Consider the following 24,147-nt stretch of genomic DNA (forward strand, 5'->3'; position numbering starts at 1 on the left):
TATTGAAGTAGTGAGTTAAGATCTAAATTACATTGCCTGTCTGCATAACTGAAATATGAAAATGTTCTCTCTCTCTCTCTCTCTCTCTCTCTCTCTCTGTGTGTGTGTGTGTGTGTGTGTGTGTGTGTGTGTGTGTGTGTGTGTGTGTTTGTTCTTGGTTCATTGTCAGTCAGGTCTTAGCTCCGATCATTTGGGCATCCACAGCCTTTGTTTGTAATTTGTGACATCTACACCTTGTAGAATATATGACTCAGACAAATTGTTCTGTTTTTAAGTCACTCAGCATGAGTGTATTACTAAATTTTGGCCTTTATTCACTTATCTCTTCTTGTGTCATAAATCGGAGAGTTTATGTTTTTATCTAGTTAAAAAGTTCAGTTGTTATGGTAGTTAATAATTAAGAAAATAAGTGACTGAAGATGATAGATGGCTTGCAAGGTCAAATATCAAGACTTACATGGGGCTGCAAATGGACAATTAAGATGAGCTATGGGCCTGAACATAAGATTAAATATAGTCATTAATGGATTGGGGTGTCTGCATAAGGTGGACACCTTGTAGTGGGAAAATGTGATATATGTAGTTCTGTACTCGTACCGTATACAATGACTTATGCAAAAAAGAAACAGAGCCCTTAGACAGAAATTTGAGCAAAGTGCTTCAGATGTGGGATTTATTTGATCAACAAAAATATTACATTTGGTCCATGAAATCACTACTTTCAAAATTTTGCTCATCTACATTCCCTGAGATATAATCTTTTAACTATTTTCTTTTAGATATGGCAATTGACTATGCATTTTGATATACTGTTTCTGCAGGATCTTGGTAATTGTACTTTTATTTTAAATCACTGTGATATCAGACAGCATTAATTTAAGCCTTCTGTATTGGATGTGTGCGTAATGCATGTGTATGAGAATCATGGCATTCATAACATAACAGTATGAAAGCAAAATTTCTTTCACTTGCTTATTCTTCAGTAATGTATCCAAACAAATATTTGGATGTCATAATCATTGACTCATTCAGAAGCAGTATGCATAGAATAAATGCCTTCCCAACAGCAATATCAACCATACGCCAGACCAGTCTTACCCACCACCTTCCCAATTTTCTCTCAGTTGCAAAAAGCTGTTCATAGAGTCTATGTGCATACACTCAAAATTATATTTTAATATTTCCAGATTTTTAGTGCACAGCCTTTGGCAAAGTGAAAAAAGTGTCAGTTCTGTTCTAAGTTGTCTTGGCGAAACTGTAGCACCTGTACACCACTGACTACTTTATATGGTAGTTACCATGGTGTAAATTATACTTTTGTTAAAAGCTGACTCTACTGCTAGTTCTGTGTCTTCATCAGTTTGGGTAAAAATACAGTAAGATGTAGGGTAGATGTGAACACTGCCTAACTATATATGTAAAAGTAATTTTAAGTTTTATTCTGGAAAGTGTGTACAGACTGAAAAAGAACTCATTGTCTAACAATGACACAGATATTACTTACATATTTTTTTTATTTTTTTTTTTTTCATTTTAATTTTAAATGGATTGAATAATATGCTCTGATAACTTTTGCAAGAACTGTTATATACAAAATAGTGCCATTGTTGAAATCTTTGTGAGAATTTTGCACAGTTGTATAATTATGCAAAATGTGTGAATTAGTTTACTAGGTGTGGAAGGAAACAGCCATTTTCTTGTTAAGTTGTGTGTTTATGAAATTCTGTTTATATGTATCCCTAAAGTTTGTGTAAAATCTATATCAGAATATTTGGCTCTGATATACCTTACTTCTTGAACATGTGTAATTTTGCTTTATGCACTTAAGTAAGGGTGGTTACTACATATTTTCTGTCCCCCTCCCTTCTCCTCCTACATGTAACTCAATATTTTCTCATAACTTGATCCTTTGAATGTCACAGATGCTGTACGAAATAGAGATTCAAGATTTCAGAAAAATTTAGATAGTATATTTTTTATACTTTTAACTTTCGTATAAAATGGAGGGCGCTACATTAATTTGGAGTAAATGTATGAGTAGATGTATTAGTCAATTGCTTTCTCATTGCTTATGATTAAACAAAGCTCTTAATAAGATTTAAATCTGAGAAGTGAACTATTTGTGGTTTGCTGTGTCTTGTTTTTGGATGCTATTTCATAATTGTACATATTAAGTATTTCCATTTCTTGCCATCTCCACATTTTATACATATTTTAGAAATACGCCAGTTCGTTCACAAAGCTTACATTCGTGTATGCTATTGTATTGAGGAAAAATGTTTTCAAGTATAAAACCATTTGGGTATAAGGCTGTGTCATTTTAAAATGCTAAAAGCAACTGTAAATTTAAGTGGTCTAATAGCTAAAAGGATTTTCTTCAGATGGATACTGGCTGTGCAACCTTACATGCATACATCATGTATTCAAGATGTCTGTGTTTATATATAAAGGTAAATATGTTGAAAAGTAAATAAATAGTGTGTACTGCCAGTTTCTTCTATTACTTTTTTTATGCCCATTGTCTCAATTTATTTTTCCGTATGAGGTTGCAGCTTCAATAACTGTTCTCCCTTGTAGGTACTGTGCAGAGTTTAGACAAAGACCTTTGGAATAAAATACGAATTTCTGTGTTTTTACAGTAAATTCCCAGTCATTATTATTATCCTTTATAATTATGTATGTTTATGCTGTTACCCTTAAAGTTTGTGTTTAACAATTGCTAAATTGTCCATGGCCCAGAATCTACTTTAAACTGTAGGTCCCCCTGTAACTGGCTGGGTAAGTGAGATCAGAGGCTGATAGAAGGCAATGGCAGACCTTGTCCAACACGATCATGCCTGTTCAAGTACTGTGGTGTTCAAAATCTTTTAGATTGCTGACTGCTTTACTAAGTAAGTTCGCAAGATAGGAATCCTGTAGAATTTTTCAAGAAGATAGAGTACACGTGTCTAGTTACCATACACAATTGAAAATATGTCAACAACAGTGTGTCAAAAATGGCATCAAGAGAATAGAATAATTTAACATTGAAGACAGTAGTCGTGAAGAAATTACTATGTTTATGTTAAGTATTGTTCCCAGAGAAAAACCAAACATTAAGTATAGATTTAGATTTAACCGATCTGACTACTCAAGTACCTACAATAGTTTCCATTCTTTAGGTGATTAAAAGATGAGAAAACTTTTATTTTTGCAGAAAGCAGATTTATAAAAACTATATTTGTTTTTCTGGTTCAAATAAAAATCAGAGAAGCCATATTCATTAAGGTGATAAATTCTGCTGCTTTAAGTAATAAGCAGCGCATCTATATGAATGAAGTATCTAAGTGAATTAATTCTTATTATGATTATTACAATTATTGAGTTTCCTTTTTTTATTAAGTGCAAATGCATATTCATACATGAAGTTGCACATTGTAAAATAAAGTGGTTAATTCCCTGTCATTGACCCCATCACTTTTGGTGGTCATGTTTGTTGCTCTAGCAGAAAGTTACTAAGTTACTGCTAGTGGCTACTTAAGCATCTCAAGCAAACAGATGAGTCAGGTGGTTCAGTTGAAATTTCCAGAGAAGAATACAGTTACCACGGCGTATCTCAGAGAAACTTTCCATAAATTATTATTTTTTTTTATATATATATATATATATATATATATATATATATATATATATATATATATATATATATATATATATATATATATATATATATATATATATATATATAAAGGGAGCTCACCAATACTGCTACAGTGATCAGATTTAGAAAAAAGATCCTCTCTCATTGTTGTTACAGTTTGTCAGACTGACAGACTGTATTTATTTTTCAAGTTTTGTGGAAAATATTTCAAGGGCAAATGCTGAGGAAATTATGAATGAGGTGTTACAGAATTGGCATGTAAATATTTTATAAAAAATTGTGCACTTCTATATAGATCTTTTACCCTTTTTTTAAATTTTTCGCTTTGTATGTGCCACATGTACATCTTGCATAAGATTTTACATTTTATCATCAATTAGTATAGTATGTACAGTGAAACAGTAAATCCATTTAGTATGGAGGAACTACAAGAGGCTTTGAAAGGCATGAAGAACAGAAAAGCTATTGGAATAAATGCAGAAGTAATTAAATATGGAGGGTTACAGCTAGTTAAAAGACTTTTGCAATTAATAAATGAATATTCGATGAACTGTAAGATCCCAGACCCTTGGTATACAGCAGATGTAATCTCTCTTTTCAAGTAAGGGAAACATAACAACTGTGGAAACTATCATGGTGTCAGTTGCCTAACACTGACTACAGACTGCAGTCAAAGATAATCAATAATCACATGAAAAATATCACGGAAGCTATTATTTATGAAGAACAGAATGGATTTAGAACAGATCGTTCATGTTTAGGCAATGTGATTGTAATTGAAAACATTATAGAAAAACGCGGAGAATTTAATATAGAAACTCATATACGGCCTTTATCGACCTTGAGAAGGCTTTTGACAGTGTGTGTCATGATAACCTATGGAAGATAATGTCTGAATGTGAATATTACCACCACCTATTGGAAGTAGTGAAAAATCAGTACAAAACTACATGCATTGTAATAAACACAGGTAGAGATTGATTAGAAAAAATAATTATTAGCCAAGGTGTTAGACACAAGTGGACTGTCACCTACCCTTTTCAATATTTACATTGGCCGCATTCTTCGGAAATGGAAATGTGAAGTAAACAAAGTAATTAAGATAACAAATGAGGAATACCTGAATGTACTTTTATTTGGTGATGTCATTATTATTCAAAAGCATAAAGATGATCTCCGAAGTGCAGTATACCAGCTGCATGAAGTTTGTGGGAAGTACAACTTTAAAATTTCTAGTAATAAAATGAAAATAATGGCATTTGGAGGAAAATATCCAGTCAGATCACTAATTGTTTTGGATGATATAGTTTTAGAACAAGTGCCTCAAATCTCTTATTTAGGCTGTGCTATAAGTTTTGATATTGAAAATAAAATACTAGAATTCCAAGCTGTCTGTGGTGCCATTTGCAAAACATGGGGCCATATAGTATGAAAAGATACCTTCATGAAACTCTGTAAAGTAATGGCAATTCCTGTATCATCCTATGGAAGCAAAAGCTGTGTTATCACAAAAAAATCAAATGGCAGAGGTGAGTTTCCTAAGAAAGGCGAGGACCTGCACAAGAAGAGACATGCTTAGTAATGAAGATATTAGAACAGAATTAAATATTTTCAGCATGAATGAAAAAATCAAGAAAGATTGTGAAGTTAAAATGGGGACAATACCTCATGAGAATGCCAGGTTACAAAATTCCCCAGAGGATCATCACTTACAAGCCAATGAGAAAAGAGATATTGGAAAACCTCAAAAAAGATTAGACTGATTTTTTTTGTGAGCTTGGAACTGGCAACAGCCCAATCCTTGAAAGGACAATGACGACGACGACAACAATGATGATGATGATGATGATGATGTATATGCCACACACAGTTGCTTGATTATTCCATTGATAAAAAATACTAGCACAGTTATCAAAAGTTTCACATTTCAAATCCCAGATAATTCTCAGTTTTTTTCTTTATTAATTTGCTGTTACTTTCACTTATGGTGAATGATTTAAAATGTAAAAATGTGATAAGCCTTTGATTAAATTCCTCCATAGACTGGAGTCATCAACATCTAACTCGTTGAAAAGCAGAAGAAGATAGGAAAATAGCACTTCCACTAGAACTGTAATGTTGAACAATCCCTCTCCTCTCAGATGTACATTTGCTTTTAGTTGCTCAATGTCAATGGACAGTTTAGCTGCCAGGGACGGCCTAGCCATGCATGTTTGTGTGTTTTTGGTGTTCCGTTAGTTCCAGAAACTTAACATTGATTACAGTCTTGTTTAAGTTCCTGTTGACAATGAAGAATGATTATTTATAATCCTTCTATTATTTCTGTTTCACCAATCCAGGACTTTAACTGTTTCATTAATATAGTTTAACAGCATGCAGGCAGTGTAACTACGATTTATAAGTTGCTACTTAATATAAAATTAAGAAATGCGCCTCTTATGTCAGGATAACCAATATTCACTTGAAATTAATTGATATGTGCAGTGGAAATACATTTAGTCCAGTTAGCATGCTATGATGATGATGTATATGCCACACAGAGTGGCTTGGTTACTCCATTGTTTAAATACTAGGACAGTTATCAAAAGATTCAAGTTTCAGATACCAGTTAATTATCAGCTTTTTTCTTTATTAATTTGCTGTAAAAACATGTCAACCATTGCCAAGTTATGGAGATCCAGAGTTTCACTCAAATTGTTGACTGTATATACAGTTAGGAAGTAAACATTCGGTTTGAAAATCAAGTTCAGTTTTAGGATGGGAGGACAAGGACTGATATAAGTTATTTACAGTATTTATTCTTTGTAGAACTACTGCTGCATGCACGTCTTAACAACCAACTCACATCAATCCAGTCTCAATCCATAGATTTTGTGTAAGCCAATACCTCTGTCGAATAAAATAATTTATTTAATTTATTAAGAAGTTTGAAGCACATTATGGCTTGCTTTTTACCAAAAGTGTATGAAAAACTATTGTAGAACAAATTCAACAGACCTGATGAAGGTAGCTCAGCTATTGAAACCAAACAATTATTTATCAAAAATTGAGACTGTTTTTAAATAGTACAAGGAACGTGACACATTAAGCAAAATTTTTCTTGTTGCAAGTGTGTGCCATGTTATCTATTTGATGACACATGATGACGGATTTTATTATATCTGACACAGTTTTTGAAAGAAACCACAATTGTTTTGATTAGTATATTATTTTTACTTTTACTAATTTCTTTAAAATTTGGTACTTATTTTTAGTTTCACTTCTGTGCTCATTTGAACTCCACTAACCCCTATACAGTAATTTACACTGATGACCTAAAATATTATAACTACCTGTTTAATAGCTTGTTTGTCCCTTGGGACTGAAACACATCTGCATATCAGGGATCCAACAGTTTGTAGGTAGGTTTGTAGAGTTATGTGACTTTAGATGTCTACACATAGGTCATGTAATTAGTGGAAATAACGGGCCTCTGATTTGTGTATGCTGTGATTGTACCCGACAGTGACCCAGATGAGTTCCATAGGATTTACATCAGGCAGATTTGGTTGCTGGGACATCAATGTGAGTGCACTATAATCTTCCTCAAACTACTTTAGCATTGTTCTGGCTCCGAGGCATGGACAATTATGCTGCCAGAAGATGACATCGCTGTCAGGGAAGATATCAAGCATGAAAGGACACAGGTGGTTCGCAGCTTTAAGGGTGTGTTTGATTACTATCACAGATTCCATACACTTGCGGAAGAATGTCTCCCATAGCATAATACTGCTCCCACCAGCCTGTGTCCGTGATGTGCTGCATGTTTGGAGCTGCCATTCACCTCGATGACGGTTTTTGTGGAGGTGACCATTAACCTAGTGTACCAAAAATGTGATTCACATGAGGAGCCGACATGTTTCCATTGATCAATGGTTGAATGCAGGTGTTCCCTTGCCTGCTGCAGTTGTAATTGACGATGTCAACATGTGAACATGTAGGGGTGGTTTGCTGCGGAGCTCTATGTTCAACAATGTAGGATGAATGGTGTACTCCAAAACACTGTTGCGTGCATCAGCATTGTGCTCTTTCAGCAGAGATGCCACAGATCACCATCTATGCTACTGTACAGAGCAGACAAGCCTCCGAACTCCACGTTCGGTGAAGAGTCGTAGATGTTTGTCTATTTAGTGCCTAGTGGTAGTTTCACTGTTCTTCTACCTCATTCCACAGGTGCTCACGACAGTAGCACCTTAACATTCGACCAGCTTTGCTCTGTTCGAGATGCTCATTCACAGGCTTTGCGCAATAATAGTCTGCCCTTTGTCAAAGTCACTTATCTCAGTGGATTTCCCCATTTGCGGCCCATATCTTCGCTGGGGTGATCCCCCATCCATGTGTGCACTGCTTACTACCATCTCATGCACCAGCAGTGCAACCAATATCTCGGTGAGCAGTGGTCATAATGTTTTGGCTTATCAGTATAATAGTGCTGACTTCGTATTCTATTTGCTGCTAGTGTGTTGGTAGGAGAACTGCTGTTACACCTCTGTTTGAGCTCAAATTTCTCTAATTGTAGTGCCATTGTATATGTGAGGGGGAAACAAAATGTTTGTTTTGACTCATCTTGGAACAACATTTGCACAGTTGTAACAGTAGGCATTTTCATATTGCAAATATTTGTAATGTAGTATCACTCACTGAGATTTTTACATATTTTACGACGTTTAGGTGCTGATCAAACTTTTCTCTTGTGGGTGGATTGCACTTTCTTAGTATTATTACCAATGTGCCAGAAGAATGAAATACAATTAAAATACTATTCCGAAAACCTTTGAAGAAGAGACTGGAGAAGTAAAGAAGGTGTAAAATGGGAAAGAATAGTTTGCATCAAGTGCATTAGGTAAAATGGATAAATATAGGAAATAGAAGAATGCTCTCTCTACAGAAGACAGAAAAATATCAGTAAGCAGAATTGAATAATGAAGTAAGATGATCAACTGATGAGGCTAGAGAGAAATTGGTAAAGAATCAGTGTTGAGCAGATTGAAGAAATGAAAAAGCAAAGAAAATTAGAAGCAATGTACAGAAGAGTTAATACAAAAAAAGTGTGCATACATGATTTACTCATTACAAATGGGAAGATGACATGCTTACATAAAGGATAATAAGCAAGTATCGATTACATATGATGGAGAATTATGAGAGGCACAAGATCATTGCAAGTAAGATTGAAGCATGAATTATAATGTGACAAAATGGGCTGTGGACTAAAGATCTTTAGATGTGAAGTGGAGAAAGCCATTAAGAATCTCATAAAAAAGACAGTTAGCTGTAGCTAAATGCCAGTCGAAGGTCTAAAGGTCTTGGGAAACGGAGCAGTATCCACACTGACCAACCTTATCAATAGAATATATGGTGAAGGGGTTTGTCTTGAAGATTTTGTATTCTAGTGTCTTTATCAAAGAACTACAATGCCAAAGATAATAAGACAGTTAATTTCCTATGCCACTTTACAAAGGCTGTTTGAAGCCTTGTAATTGAAGATGATGAAGGAAATCGAGGAAAACTTGGGTGAGTGTCAGTTTGGACTTAGTAAAGGGAAAGAAACACAAGATGCTATCCAATGTTTGAGACTATAACAAAGAAGTTTACAAGAGATGTTTGCATCTGTTTCAGTGACCAGGGAAAAGCCTTTTGCAGAGAGGACTTGTGTATTCTACTGAAGACCTTGAATGATATTTAGTAGATGAGAATGACTGGAGGCTGATAAACTAACTCTAAGAGAAAAAAAAGTCACCAATACTGTACCCTAATTGTGCTGAGTTATTAGTTATTTAGGAAGTTTGGCAATTGAAAATAGAAGCTGTGTGGAGGAAATGTGAAAAAGAGGTTTCAAAAGTACTTGGATAATTCTAAAATTTGGTTATGGAAAAACATGTTAAAAATAAAATTGACTGAAAGTGATGGAAGAAGAAGCATTGCTAAGCTTTAGAGAGGAAGGAAAGCTATTGAAAATATTAGGGATGAAGGATAGTAGTACAAAGAAATTGCCTGAAAAGAAAAACTGTTGAAGGAAAGATAGTAGGGAAGAGAGGGAGAGGAAGAAGAGAACTTGAAATACTGGATGACATTAAAAATAGAGTTGAATTACTAGCAAATTAAGGAAGAGGCATAGAGCAGATGAAAATGGAGAGACTCAGTACCTGTCATTAGGCAGATGTACTAAAGAAGAAATATTCTTACAAACTCACAATCTGACCTCTCTCTTGGGAGGTCATAGTACGTATCAAAACTCACTCTCTTGCATTTGGAACAGAGAGAAAAATCATCTAAACGAAAGGGCTGCATTTCCTCCACTAGTCACAACTGGCAGAAATCGAGACTGGCACAGACATTCCGATGCCACCTGCATGTATGACATCAATGGCTGCTGTACTACTATGTGAAAGTCAGTGAGAAACCACCTCATTTAGCACATTCGAATGTTTACTAAAAATCATGATGGCTTCTTCCTTGGAGGAATATACTAGAGATAAAATTAGCTATTCAGGTGAGAACTACTTAGGAACAGCTATCAGACAAAAGAGAGTGGTAATTAAAATGGGCACGTGAAATGTTACAATGTTAAGGCATTTTGAAAAACTACAAAATGTAAAAGAAGGAATGGTAATGATTCAGATAGATATAAGCTGTTTTCAAAAAGAAACCAAGCTTTTTGAAATAGTATGCCAACCTGCAGAGGGAGGGCACTGCTGCTATTGAGCACATGTAGCAAAAGGTTTGGACAACAAACTGCTATAGCCTCATTTCACTGTGATCATTAGTTCCTGAGCTACAGCCTTACAGTTGTTGAGTGGGTGGACAAAGGGTCATCTTGTCCAGCAAAGCCATGTATGAGTCTGGTCAAAGATCAAGATGATGGTTGGTTGGTTGTGGTCACGTTTTTTTACTGCAAAGGCATTGTCCATTTAGGAGTTTGTACCTCCTGGTCGGATGGTAAACAAGGAAGTCTACCAGCAAATATTAGCATGTTTCAGTGATGCTGTGTGCAGGAAAGGCCTGAATTGTGGAAAAATCAACTTGGATATTTCCTCATGACAGTACACTAGCGCACATATCACTCCTTGTTCCCAGCTATCAAGCAAAACATCACATTATCATTGTGCCCCATCCACCATATTGTCTAGACCTAGCCCCTGCAGACTTTTCTCTGTTTCCCGAACTTAAAACCACATTGAAATAATGCTGCTTTCAAACCGAAGAAGAGACTGTGAACAGTGCAACAAGAGACCTGTGTGCCATTCCAGAAAATGCCTTCCACCATGCTTTCCAAAAGTTTATACTTCTGTAAAACAAAGATCAGTTATCCAAGTATTGAGATTGATAGTGATCATAACCTAGTACTAACAAAATGTCAGTTGAAAAACAGCAAGAGTGGATAGATGTGAAAAATTACTGCAAAATTAGTGTAGTGTCACATGCTTGAAAAGTACCTACATAGAAGACAGCAGCACTTTTGGGTTTCACCAAGATGACTTGGTACGCCACAAGGTTGGTGTTTACAAGATACCCTGCTAGTTTTGCCTTTCATTCACCAGGCAGGCAACATCTGCAGACCACAAGAGATGCATGGAATTGTAATCTGGAGGAAGTTTTCGATGATGCGGAATGCAAATGGAAAGAAATATTTTCCTTTCTTGAGTAGTGGTGGTACTATCAATGTGGATAGAAGTAATTGACATGATTCAGTTCTCAAGTGATCAGTATCTGAATCAGGTGCTAATGAAATGGAAACCAGTTGGTGGCTGTAATAACATATAAACAAAAGGAAAACTAAGGTAATGGTATGCACAGCTGATGGGCACGATGGATAGCATAATCTTATACTCGGACAAGAGACTCTTGACGAGAAAGAACAAGTTTTGCTAACTTGGAAGTAGAATAGTTAAACAAGTGTGATGTAAGGTAGACATTGTAGGATTGGTTGCAGGAAGCAAAAGGGCATTGTTTAAAAAGAAACAGCTGCTAATATCTAAAAATATAAAACTTGAGACCAAAAAAGATTCACGAAAAGCTACAAGTCTCTGAAAGGTCATGTTACAGAAGACTGTGTAAGATCAGATGAATTGACTGAATAACAAATAATGTGAGGGAACAGTTGGGCACATAAGTCATTGCTGAAAACTGTAGTTTAAGGCATGGTCAAAGGAAAGAACTGGAGTGCAAGTCCTAAACATGAACATTAAGGAAAATCATTGATGATATAGGATGCTGCAGCTAAGTGTAAATGAAGGCAACAGCTGGTGAGCAACAGGAATGGAGATCTTCTTAAAACAGGCTTTATGAACATAACAACTGTATTTTTTGTGGGGCTCGACAGCTAAGTGGTGAATGTCTCGCTGCATATCTGAAAAGTCAAGGGATTCAACCTTTAGTTGGCTAGTCATAGGATTTTTCTGTTGTGTGTTGGCTCTGTGATTTGTGCATGTGAAAAATACGAAGTTGTGCCACAATACAGAGTCCACATTAGACTGTATGTACTTCCAATAACTTCATTTTCTGTTCCATTCTTCTTCAAAAGACACAAGAAGTTTTGTCGTCAATAAAGGATTTGAAACTTTTTTGGTGTGCAAAATTAATCACAGTATGTACAAATAATAGTTTTTACCCCAAGTCTGAACTGAATAATCACCTTGGCCTCCTTATTAAGAGTTAGAATTATACTTTATTAGGAAGATTTTATTTTTAAAAGCATGAAAAAACAGTCTTTTGGATGATTTCAGACTATCAATATAGTTGTAATGTCACACATTCAGAAAGATCTGTATGTGGTACTTCTTTAAGTACCCAACAACTTGCCAGTGGTTTTTCTCTTAGATACACATGGTACATCCTTGATGAAGTGGCATGTAGGAAGCCCAATGCCTGTGTGACCTGAGAGAAATGTGTCCCATTTGTCCGATTGTGATGAAATGTCCTGATATTTCATGTGTTCGCATCCAGTGCCTGACTGTCACACTAATGCCAAGTACAAAACTGACATTTCAGTCACAAGACATGCCGAATTATTCTGCTTGCTCTTTTGAGAGAATCACTGTATTGCCAGTTCAGCAACTGTTTCTAGCACAATTGCTCATTAGTGTAGAATAAGAGCAGAAGAAATGTTGCATGATATAGAAAATAAGTGCTGATGGGACAAAGCCAGCACTTCACCAACCAGTGACACAGAAGAAAACTACTAACTCTTGCTTTTTTTTATTTTAATTTTGTTTTTGTCCTAGAAATATGACAAGCATTGCTTGAACCAAATGTTCATTTGAAGCACTGTAAGTAAGCCTCTAGGCCCAATGCCCCTACCCCCCGTGCCCTCCAATTTCTTGAGGATGTTACAAATTTTATATATGTAAATCTTCATGCATACACTGCTGCAGAAAGAAAGATTCATGCCATAAATCTGTAATTATTATTACTTTGCTTTACAGTTATGTTTCACAATGTCATTGCCATTGCCACTACCGAACAACCTCATTAATTTATTATTAATTTATCAAGTTTATTGTTAAGACTGAATGCCTGTAAAAACTTTATTGACATGAAAAACTAGCCACAGTGTTTGCAACAGACATAATTCTTCAACATGACCTTTCTTCCAGGAGTGGTAGTACAGCAATTATGCCAGAGAGCTTATGTGAAGTTTGCAAAGTAGGAACGAGCAATTATTAGAATTGAAGCTGTGAGAGCGAGTCGTGGTTCGTGCCTGGCTGACTAAGTCGGTAAGCGCATTGTCCGTGAAATGCAAGGTTCTGGGTTCAAGTCTCGGCTCGACACACTGTTTTAATCTGTCTAGAGATTTAATAATTGCAGATTGTGCATCCTCAACTTACATCACATATCCATCTGTGAGTATCTCTGTAATTCTGTAGCTGTGAAGCTCCATTCAGCACTTCTTTTCAGACTATTTCCTCACATTAACAAATGTGTTATTAATATTTTGTTTTCTGTGGCTAACTAATATGACTGTCTCTTGTCTTCTCTTGCTGCTCCTGTCATGATGTAATTTTCCAGGAAAACATCTGTTACTTTAGACAAAGTACATTTAGTTTGTGTGCTGGCATCCAAGGTTTACAATTTACCATACTGGTTGTATTATTTGTTTAAAGTGCGTACAATCACTTTGTATTATCTCTGTGTTAGATGCTCCGTGTTGAAGAGATATTAGTCGTTAAACTTCAGTCCATTTAGGATCCTGTGACTATCTCATTATCAGTATTTTTTTTTCTGTGTTACAAAATCATTACAGATCCCTCTTCTATTGATATTCAGATCGATTCCACTCTATTCAGCTTCTCTTATCAAGTCCCTGCTCATATGCTCCTGTTTTATACATTTCTGTTTCCTTGTAATGTTACACTATCTGCATATCAGAGGTTGACTGAATGTAGTTTCCTTCACAAAGGTCTCAGTGTTGGAAAATGTATGCTGATTTTATGCGCTGTCAACATTTAGGCATGTTGTTTCTTACAATATATAGTACCCAGGAGTATGAGCTGTATGCTCTGCATTTACCAGCTGTGGAAACAAATGCCATTTCATGTGCGAACCCAAAATCTCACACCAGTGTGATTGAATATCATCATCTTGCTCTTCCAGCGATATTGAATGGCTATATGTCCTTATCATGTAGTTATTTATTGTTAATATTAGTACTGACAGCTTTTAAACATATTAAGAGCCTGAGAGGTCATTTTTCCATATGGGTACTCTTCTTGTTTGAGGTGTCTTCAACTGAATATCAGTTGAAGCATACAGTGGTGGATTGCATTTTAAATATGTTTGTTTAAAAGCAGTCAGCACAGGTGATGCTTGCATTATGTCTACCTATATACTGTGCATGATCATGTACAGAGCAGCAAGATGACTGCTTTATTGATTCCATGTGTGCTGCAATTAGTTTAATCTTATCTCTGCAGTTCTTTTGAGCGTGATACACATGGGTTGAATTATATGCCTTGAGTCTTCACTTAATACTTCTTTTTGCCCATTTTTAAATAGTTTCCATACAAGTAAGCAAGCTATCATAGGTTGATTGGCATCTATTTTCAAATTTCTGCTAATTCACATTTTTCAGTATTTTGGCAGTACTGTACTGTGAGTCTAACAGATCTGTGATTATTTATGCCACTCTACTTTGTGTATGTTCAATAAGCTCTGTTAGTCCTATTTTGTATGTGTCTTATGCCCTAGGATAAGGTGGGATGGGATCCACAAACGAATTGTAAGAATGACTGCATTTTCCAAGTGTTTTGCCAGTGAACCCAAGTCTTAACACCTGCTTCATGTAAGACTGAACTAATGTAGTCATTCAATTTCATGTTCCCACAAATTGTCACACTCAGGTATTTGTATGAGTTGATTGATTCCAGTTGCTACTCACTCGTATTGAAATCATAGGATACTACTGTTTTGCATTTTGTAAAGTGCAGAGCTTTACATTTCTGTACATTTAAAGCAACTTGTCAGTCTTTGCACCACTTTGAAATCTTATCGAGATCTGATAGGGCATTTGTGCAGCTTTTTTCAGACATTTATCATAGATAACTACAATGTCTGCAAAGAAACTGAAGTTACCATTAATTTTGTGTGTCAAATCATTAATACACAAATTTATATCAAAACATTTTACTTTTACAAGAACTCTGTGTCAGAAACTCGCATTGCATTTTGTTGCATTTAACCCATTTCTGCCTGAATTAATTTTCACTTCTGAATTTTACAAATGAGATATTTATTTGTTCCTTATCATTGATGAAATGTACTATAACAAGCTAAACAAAAACGCAATTCATGTTCCCACAAGGGTAACATATATGTCACACTAGGCAGATCATATATTTTAAGTGGAATACAAGACAGTTAATAAAATAAAGCAATGTATGTCATTTATATTACGTGTAGGCAACAGCATTCATTTTCTGTGATAGTGGTATTAAACAATGCACGAACCAACATCACATTTGCAGCACTCTATTCATGGCGTTCCTTTGCAGTTTTCTGCAGTGCAGCATCTTATTTTTTTCTGTAGCACCATAGCTACCAGATGAATTTTTTTTTTTTCACCGTATCTGATGTCATGCAGCACTCTACCTTAATATAATAACGAAAACCTCAGGCACCTATCAAGGACAACACCCAAACCATGCAACCCCACCTTTTGCCTTCTTCCTAACATTCACAAACCCAATCATCCTGGCCATCCTATAGTTCATGGCTTCAAAGCACCCACCGAACGTAATTTTGCCTTAGTTGATCAGCACCTGCAACCCATAGTACAAAGACTCCTCTCCTATATCAAAGATACCAACCATTTCCAAGATTGTCGGTAATCTGTGACCATCCTACTCCCACCACACACCTTGCTTGTCACCATAGATGCCACCTCCTTCCATACCAATATCCCCCAGATACATGGTCTGTCTACTGCTGAACATTTCCTCAGTCAGCACCCACCTGATTCCAAACCTATGACATCCTTCCTACTCACCTTAATCATTTTTATACTTACCAACAACTACTTCACCTTTGAGAGGCAGACTTACAAACAGATCCATGGTACAGCCATGGTAACTAGGATGGCTCCTTCCTACACCAACCTTTTCATGGGTTGCTTGGAGGGGTCTTTCCTGGGATCCATTGGCCTTCAACTCATGGTTTGGTTGACGACATTTTTACCATATGGACTCATGGTGAGGCCAATTTGTTAAAATCTCTGGAATCTCTGAATACTGTCTCCCAATAAAATTTCACATGGTCCTGCTCTTTTTTGAGTCCCATGCCACTTTCTGTGATTTTGATCTCGTCCTCAGCAAAGACCAGTTACACACTTCCGTCCACATTAAACCTACCAACAAACAACAGTACTTACATTTTGACAGTACCATCCTTTCCATGTCAAACATTCCCTTCCATACAGCCATGGCATCTGAGGCAAAAGTATTTGTTTGGATGCAGACTTTACAGCAACACACCACACTCACCTCAGCCTTCACTGCACGTAATTACCCCACCAGCCTAGTTCAAAAGTAAATTTCCCGGGCCATCACATCCAATCCTGGTACTGCTGACCCCTCCAAAAAACAACTTCGGAGCACACCACTGGTGACTCAGTATTATCCCAGTCTGGAATGTATTAATCAGCTACTTCAACTTCCTAAAATCATGCCCTGCAATGAGATCCATTCTGTCTGAAATTTTGTCCACCACACCTCGAATAGCTTTTCACCGCCCTCCCAATCTCCAAATTATTCTTATCAGATCCAATCCTTCTGCACCCATCTCCCTACCCTATGGTTTGTGCCCCTGTGACCGTCCCCACTACAAGACTTGCCTTTTGCACCCTCCTACCACCACTTATACGAGGGTTGGAACTTTAATAGTGGCAAGTATTTATTCACAACCGATACAAAAGAGTTACATGTTTGCACCTGTTACTGTCCTTCAAAGTAGTCACTAGCATTGTGTAGAATACAGCAATATGGAAGGCGTAGTATACCGTTAGCAGAGCCTGTTCTGTTGATCGTGCGAATGGAGCGGTCTACTTCCTGTCGAATCTCTGGAACAGTTCTGAAGCGAATGCCACCAAGTGGTTCCTTCATCTTTGGAATTGAATCAAAGTCACAGGGACTAAGTCCGGGGAGTATGGTGGATGGTACAGTACTTCCCAGTCCCATCGACCAAACAGAGCAGCCACAGCTTGCGCTGCATGCACCCGCACATTGTTGTGCAAAATGATGGTGGATTGTGCAGAAAGTGTTGCCGCTTCTTTTGCAAAGCTGGTCACAGGTGATGTTCCAAAACGAACAGTAATACTGTGCATTTGATTCCAAAGATGATGGAACCATTTTGTGGCACTCGCTTCAGAACTGTTCCAGAGATTCAACAGGCAGTAGACAGCACTATTCGCACCATCAACAAAACAGGCTCTGCTAACAGTATACTGTGCCTTCCACATCATGAGCAGCGGGTTCTACACAAAACTGGTGACTACTTTGAAGGACAGTAACAGGTGCAAACATGTAACTCTTTTGTATAGGTTGTGAATAAATAGTTGCCACTATTTAAGTTCCAACCCTCGTAGCAACCCTGTAACTGTCAAAACATATACTATCAAAGGGAGAGCCACCTGTGAAAAGACACATGTCATGTACTAGCTGTTATGTAAACACTGTTCAACCTTTTACATCGGCATGATTAACACCAAATTATCAGTTAGAATGAATGGGCATAGGCAGAGGGTGTATACTGGCAACACACAGTATCCTATTGCAGAGCATGTTCTACAACATGACACATGACCTCGGCACCTGTCTCACCACATGCGCCATTTGAATTCTTACCCCAGACACCAGTTTCTCAAAATTCCACAGGAGGGAACTAGTGCTACAACACGTCCTTGGTTCTCGCCACCCACCTGGGCTTAATTTATGTTAATTTCTTCCATCTCAGCATTTCTTCACAGCAACTACTCTTTTTCTTCACTCCATTTTAGTTTTCTACATCTTTCATTGTTTTACCCATCTATTTTTTGCCCCCCCCCCCCCTCCCACCTTTGTTATGTACAATGTACTTAGCTTTTTCACTCTTATTAACTCATGCTTGGTGTTTAAGCAGTAATCTCTGACTGGCATATTACCCTGTCTCCCACCTCTCTAAGCTCTCGGGTTTTCAAATCTCGTCTGATGCAGTCCCCAAGAATCAGTCTTTCCTTCTCATCCTATGCAGTAAGTCTCCCCTCACCCCACAGTTTTGGGTGACTTTCCCGAAGTCTACTCCTTGTCCTAGACCTCTCCAGTCCTTTTCCTCAACCTCTCTTCCTTCTCCTTCAACCCTTCTGCCTGAAGAAGGAGCCACTGGCTCCGAAAACTCGCCTATTTACAATCTTCTTTTGTGTGTGTGTTTTGCCACCACGTGGTGAGTAGATTTTATATATATCCAGTTAAATTACCCTACCTTAATATGGATTACCTGCAGGGTGACAAGGACCTCTAGTGGATGTTGCATTGGAAGTCAGGTAACATTTCACAATGTAGTGCTGAAATGGCAGTTGTGCCATATTCATACCTGTTTTTCTGTAGAGAAGCCACACATTATGTACAGACACAACCAGTAGCCACGTAAAAACTAGCCACCATCATTTCTTTCCTCTGATGCTCACTGTATATAACACTATATTTTCATCCACTTGGTCATTACGCTCCATATTTTTGTTGCATTCTCCAATAACATGGGGTCCCGGTACAAGTATTCTTTTCTTATTTTGTCTTGAATATCAGCTTACAGAGCTCACTGGATTGATCCCATGGTTGGTCAAAGCAACTGTTACTTCAGAATTATCTAGTCATCTGGTAATAATCATTCCACTTTCCTTGCTCCTCTTGTGGTCAAAATCTCGTCTCTTATTTCTTTTGGACATTGTCTTAGGAGTAAGTTGACATTCTTTAGGCCAACGATTGTGACGAATAGTGCCAGTTGCACCATAACATCATTCTTTTAGGTGAACCAACAATGTTGGGAAGATAAACAGATTGTCAAAATAAAACCTGTAGGGCAGATTTTTTATTTTTATCAGGAAGTGAATCAATCATCTGAACCAATGGTGCAGCACATTTTCCAAATGCTTTCTTGTACACTTTGTTTCTTTTTTTATATATTTGAAAATCCACTAGATAACCAGTGTTTGTGTTTAGGCACCATGCTTTGTACCAAAATCTAATGGGTTTATGTTTCAGAAATTGTTTGCATCCACGCATGCCTAAATGCTTTATTTTGCTCTCATCATAATCCAAATCTTGCTCAGGCTGAAAGTGGAGAGAAAACACATTTCTTAACATTCTGTTAATCATCTCTCATGTTTAATGGAAGATCGTTGATACATACTGGCCTTCAAAGTAATCACTAACACACTTCTGAGCATCAGTTGTAAAACTGTTGGAAACTTGGATATCCAGCAACATGTGATCATGATGCTTCGAGAGATTCCACAAGAACTGTTTGCTGTCAGAAATGTGTTGGTGATTACCTTGATGGCCAGAAAATGTATTTTGTTTGTAGCTCTAAGTAGAAATATCAAAATATAGGAAAAGACAGATTGCTACTTACTGTAAAGAAAACACGTCAAGTTGCAGACAGGCGTACTTGGGCCAGGATGCTGGAGTTTGTGGTAGTGGATGTGTGGGGTGTGCTTGCTTGGGTGTGAATGGCATGTGTGTCTATTTTACTGATAAAGGCTGTGGCCGAAAGCTTTATGTAGGTGTCTTCTAATTGTGGCTGTCTGCAACGTGACATGTCTTCTTTACGGTAAATAGCATTCTGTCTTTTCCAACATTGTTACTCTTGTTTTCTTTAATTTCTGAGACCATTCACCAAATTTTTCAGATGCATCTTGTATTTCAAGAAAAGTGTCCGACACAAAACACAATTGATTGGCAACTCCATGGAGTGTAGCGTGCACCACGACCAAGTAGTGGATAGAATGGGAAGGAAAATCAGCATTGGCCGTATTTTGTTGTTTTGTTGTCAGCAAAATTGATTTTCAGTCACTTAGTGACCATCCTCAGTGCTAAAAGTTAAAAATTTTCGCATAACGATCAGAGTGTATAAAACAGAAAATCACAGCTACACCTGTGTGAACATAACAGTCTGTATGAACGTACCTGTAATATACAATTAAAATTGGTAGGCACTAGTATCAAGATATAACCACAAGCTTAGAGCAATCACATAAACTGAGGCTGCTGTTTACATGCACCTGTACAACAGACCTCGGTGTGACAGGGCTTGGAACGCCCTCTATGTGACATGTGTCATGTGAAGACTTAACATTATTGGTTTTGCAAGATATTAACACAAAATACCTCTTGTGCATTTGTGAATCATGAAGTAATTCAAATTTAAAATGTATGTAAAAAACCTAGCAAACAAAGGGGGAAGGAAACATCTAAAATACACTGGCGTATTGTTGGTATAAAACCAACTTACAAAACATAAAACAGATTGATAATAAGTTGTCAGAGTGCAGGACAAGTAAAAGAGAAAAATAAAAGGAAAAAGAATAATATTTGAATAACATGAAATGAGGTATAACACAGTTTTTTAAAAAACATAGTACCCACCATCTGGCGTGGGAAGTTAGAAGTACAACGTTCGTGATTTACGTAAAATTTTATGTTAAGACTAAGGAGTCAAATATATAAAAATAGTAATAGTACGAAGATGCCATTACGTAATAATTAAAATGCCGTGAAACACAGTATTCATTACAAAAAAGTTTTGAAGGTGTAGACAAACAATTTTGTTATCATATTTAACAGACTTGATGATGTACCTCTCATTTGTCCCTTTGGACAAGCTAACATTATTATAACAATGGTTATACGCTTCCGCACAAGCACTGGGTCAGAACTCATACATAACATGACATCAAACATACACAGTTGCTTAATGTAAAACATAGAACCCACAATTTGGCATGGGAAGTTAGAAGTATATCGTTCTTGATTTACATAAAATGTTACGTTAAAACTGAGGAGTCGAATTTATAAAAAAGTATTTCTAACTTCCCACGCCAGATGGTGGGTACTATGTTTTTTAAAAAACTGTGTTATACCTCATTTTATGTTATTGATATATTATTCTTTTTCCTTTTCTTTTTCTCTTTTACTTGTCCTGCACTCTGACAACTTATTATCAATCTGTTCTATGTTTTGTAAGTTGGTTTTATACAAACAATACACCAGTATATTTTAGGTGTTTCCTTCCCCCTTTGTTTGCTAGGTTTTTTATGTGCATTTTAAATTTGAATTACTTCATGATTCACAAATGCACAAGAGGTATTTTGTGTTAATATCTTGCAAAACCAGTAATATTGAGTCTTCACATGACACGTGTCACTTAGACGGCATTCCAAGCCCTGTCACACCGAGGTCTGTTGTACAGGTGCATGTAAACAGCAGCCTCAGTTTATGTGATTGCTCTAAGCTTGTGGTTATATCTTGATACTAGTGCCTACCAATTTTAATTGTATATTACAGGTACGTTCATACAGACTGTTATGTTCACGCAGGTGTAGTTGTGATTTTCTGTTTTATACACTCTGATCGTTATGCGAAAATTTTTAACTTTTAGCACTGAGGATGGTCACTAAGTGACTGAAAATCGATTTTGCTGACAATAAAACAACAAAATACGGCCAATGCCGACTTTCCTTCCAATTCTATACAAAACAGAATGCTGTAGTATCTCTCCTTTACCCACCCCCATTTAACATGGTCCCAGTCAGATTCAACTCTCTTCCCTGTCTGTTGAGACCGGAAGACAGTTTTCTATTTAATACTTTCCAAACATGAACTGAACCATTGTTAAGCTTTTTCCGTACTCCCATAATGTTCCAACTTCTGTAAAAGTGTTCCATGGTCCACACAATCAAGAAAATATCGACTGCCCTCAATCTGTTGTTCAGTCCTAATAACTTTTACTCTTTAGTTATTTAATAATTGATTCAGTTTCTTATTTGTTAGTTTCCTGTTGCTGCATATGATATAATTGTCTCCCGATACCCGCTTAAGAGTTCTGCATATTTACATGCACCAATAAAATTTTGATTTAACTTTTCGACTATTGATAAAAATGTATAAAATATTTTGCAGTTAGTGACTAACAGTTTCATTCTCACATAAAAGAGGGATAGTGTCTTGAGCAGCGACATTCTTCCCTGATTTATAATGAGCTTCCCAGTGTTCAGCCAAGCTCTTATTTCCATTTTGTGGACAATATTTTGATGACCGAGCCAGCCGTCTTCCTTAGGTGCTGCAAGTTTTGCTATTATGTGTACTTGCTGCCTGGACTCCAACCAGACTGTGAGCAAACCTCACAGCACCTGAAGAAGACAGCTGGGTTGGTCATCGGAATATTGTGCAGATAATGGAAACAACAAACTGGTTGAAAACCCGAAGCACACTATTAATCAGTCACACCGAGGAAACCTGAGAGATCACATTCTGCCCTAACACCTCTTTCACAATTAACCTCGTGGTATAATGCATTATCTTAGCCTGTCTGATGACATTCTTTAGCAATTTGCAGTATTGTTTGTTGTGTAAGTTCTATAATGTACTATGGCTGTCCATCATATTACGAAACAGCTGTCATTTCATCCTACACGGTATTCTAATGTCATTAGTTATCCAAACTGTTTGCTTATTGGTACTGCATATCTGCCTGAATTTTTAATGGGAAAGACCAATCAGAGTAAAAGTATATAATATTTATTGTTCTGGTTGTCTGTATTGTGAATTTATCACTAAGTTTAACCTTTGAGGCTGGCTTTAAGTTTTTGCATTGCAAGGTCACTTATTTAGTACTTTGGGATATGACACTACTCAGTTCCTTTCAGTATTACTATCTGTACATTATGATCTGACAGGCCATTTACTAAAATTTCTCACACTGTATGTGTTAACTAGAGCACTATCTGTAAAGATTTTGTCTACGGGGATGCTGCTGTTTGCCTGAGCTGTAGTTGGAAAGTTCACTGCCTGTGCCAGGTTGTAAGATTCAAAGAAATCCATTAACATTCTTTTGTCTGCAGAATCGCTCAGAAAATTTACTGTGAAATCCCTACTCGAAATTAGCCCAATGTCTACCTCAAGGATTGAGCCTACCTCAGCACTAAGTCGGAGAGGGAAACCCTGTAGTGTTAACTGGTGGAGGAGGGAATTGGTAGAGGCCAACAATCAAAAGTTTTTTCTTAGAAAATTCAGCTATGCCTGTAGCAAAACTTTCAAATATATTTACAATAACATAACTCATATACTACGTTGATTGTTTATTTCCTAACATAATTGTCTTGGTACCAGCTGACTTAATTTGACTCACTCCATTACTGGTCTTTGACTTTTGTTGACATTATCTTATACTATCCTTTCAGGATGCTGTCCATTTAAGTTCAATTAACGTTCCAAGTCCTTTGCAACCAGGGGCCCATCGATTCCTACGACAGTTTTGCCTGCAGATTTCTGGACCTGCATTAAAGGGTGGAGAATTGTAAGATTTACGTAGATAAGGTCAGGGGTGCACTTCATAGAGGAAGCAGCTACTTGAATAACAGCACATACAAAATAAAGGTAATGTTCATTGCAATCAACAAAAATACATGGCCCATCCAGATCAAAATTGAATTTGACTGTGAAGTTATCTGGACAGCAGTGACTGGTCTGGATGAACTCATATTAATCATTGGCTGTTTGTACTGGCCACCTAATTCTGCTGTAACAGTTGTCGAATCATTCAGAGAATTTCATGCTTAGTAATGCGGAATAACCTAGTCATGCTATGTTAGTTGGCAGTAACAATAACAACTGAGTATAGACTGAGACATCTGTGGATTTGTTGGAAGACAGACAATTTTGCAAAGTATTTCTAAAAAAATTCTCCGAAGACATCTTGAGCAACTATTTCAACAACCCACACAT

The 24,147-nt window shown here is 36.8% G+C and overlaps 1 protein-coding gene across 5 annotated transcripts in view; it reads left to right on the plus strand.

Moving 5' to 3' along the window:
- The window catches only part of LOC124595601 (2',3'-cyclic-nucleotide 3'-phosphodiesterase-like), a 160,529-nt gene that overhangs the window by 69,936 nt on the left and 66,446 nt on the right, over positions 1-24,147 (plus strand). Inside the window, exon 7 of one of the 5 annotated variants that reach the window (XR_006978227.1) lies at positions 13,276-13,395. The exons of 3 other annotated variants lie outside the window; for them this stretch is intronic. Coding sequence is in view for 1 of the 2 variants with exons in the window: in XM_047134407.1 (XP_046990363.1) it covers positions 1,188-1,195 (8 nt within the window). In the remaining variant the exon portion in view is untranslated. Of the gene's footprint in view, positions 1-1,187; positions 2,491-13,275; positions 13,396-24,147 lie in introns of those variants that run through there. One more of the 5 variants, XM_047134407.1, reaches the window with a different exon arrangement.

The sequence above is a fragment of the Schistocerca americana genome, chromosome 2, assembly GCF_021461395.2.
Source record: "Schistocerca americana isolate TAMUIC-IGC-003095 chromosome 2, iqSchAmer2.1, whole genome shotgun sequence".
In the NCBI taxonomy this organism is placed as follows: Eukaryota; Metazoa; Arthropoda; class Insecta; order Orthoptera; family Acrididae; genus Schistocerca; species Schistocerca americana.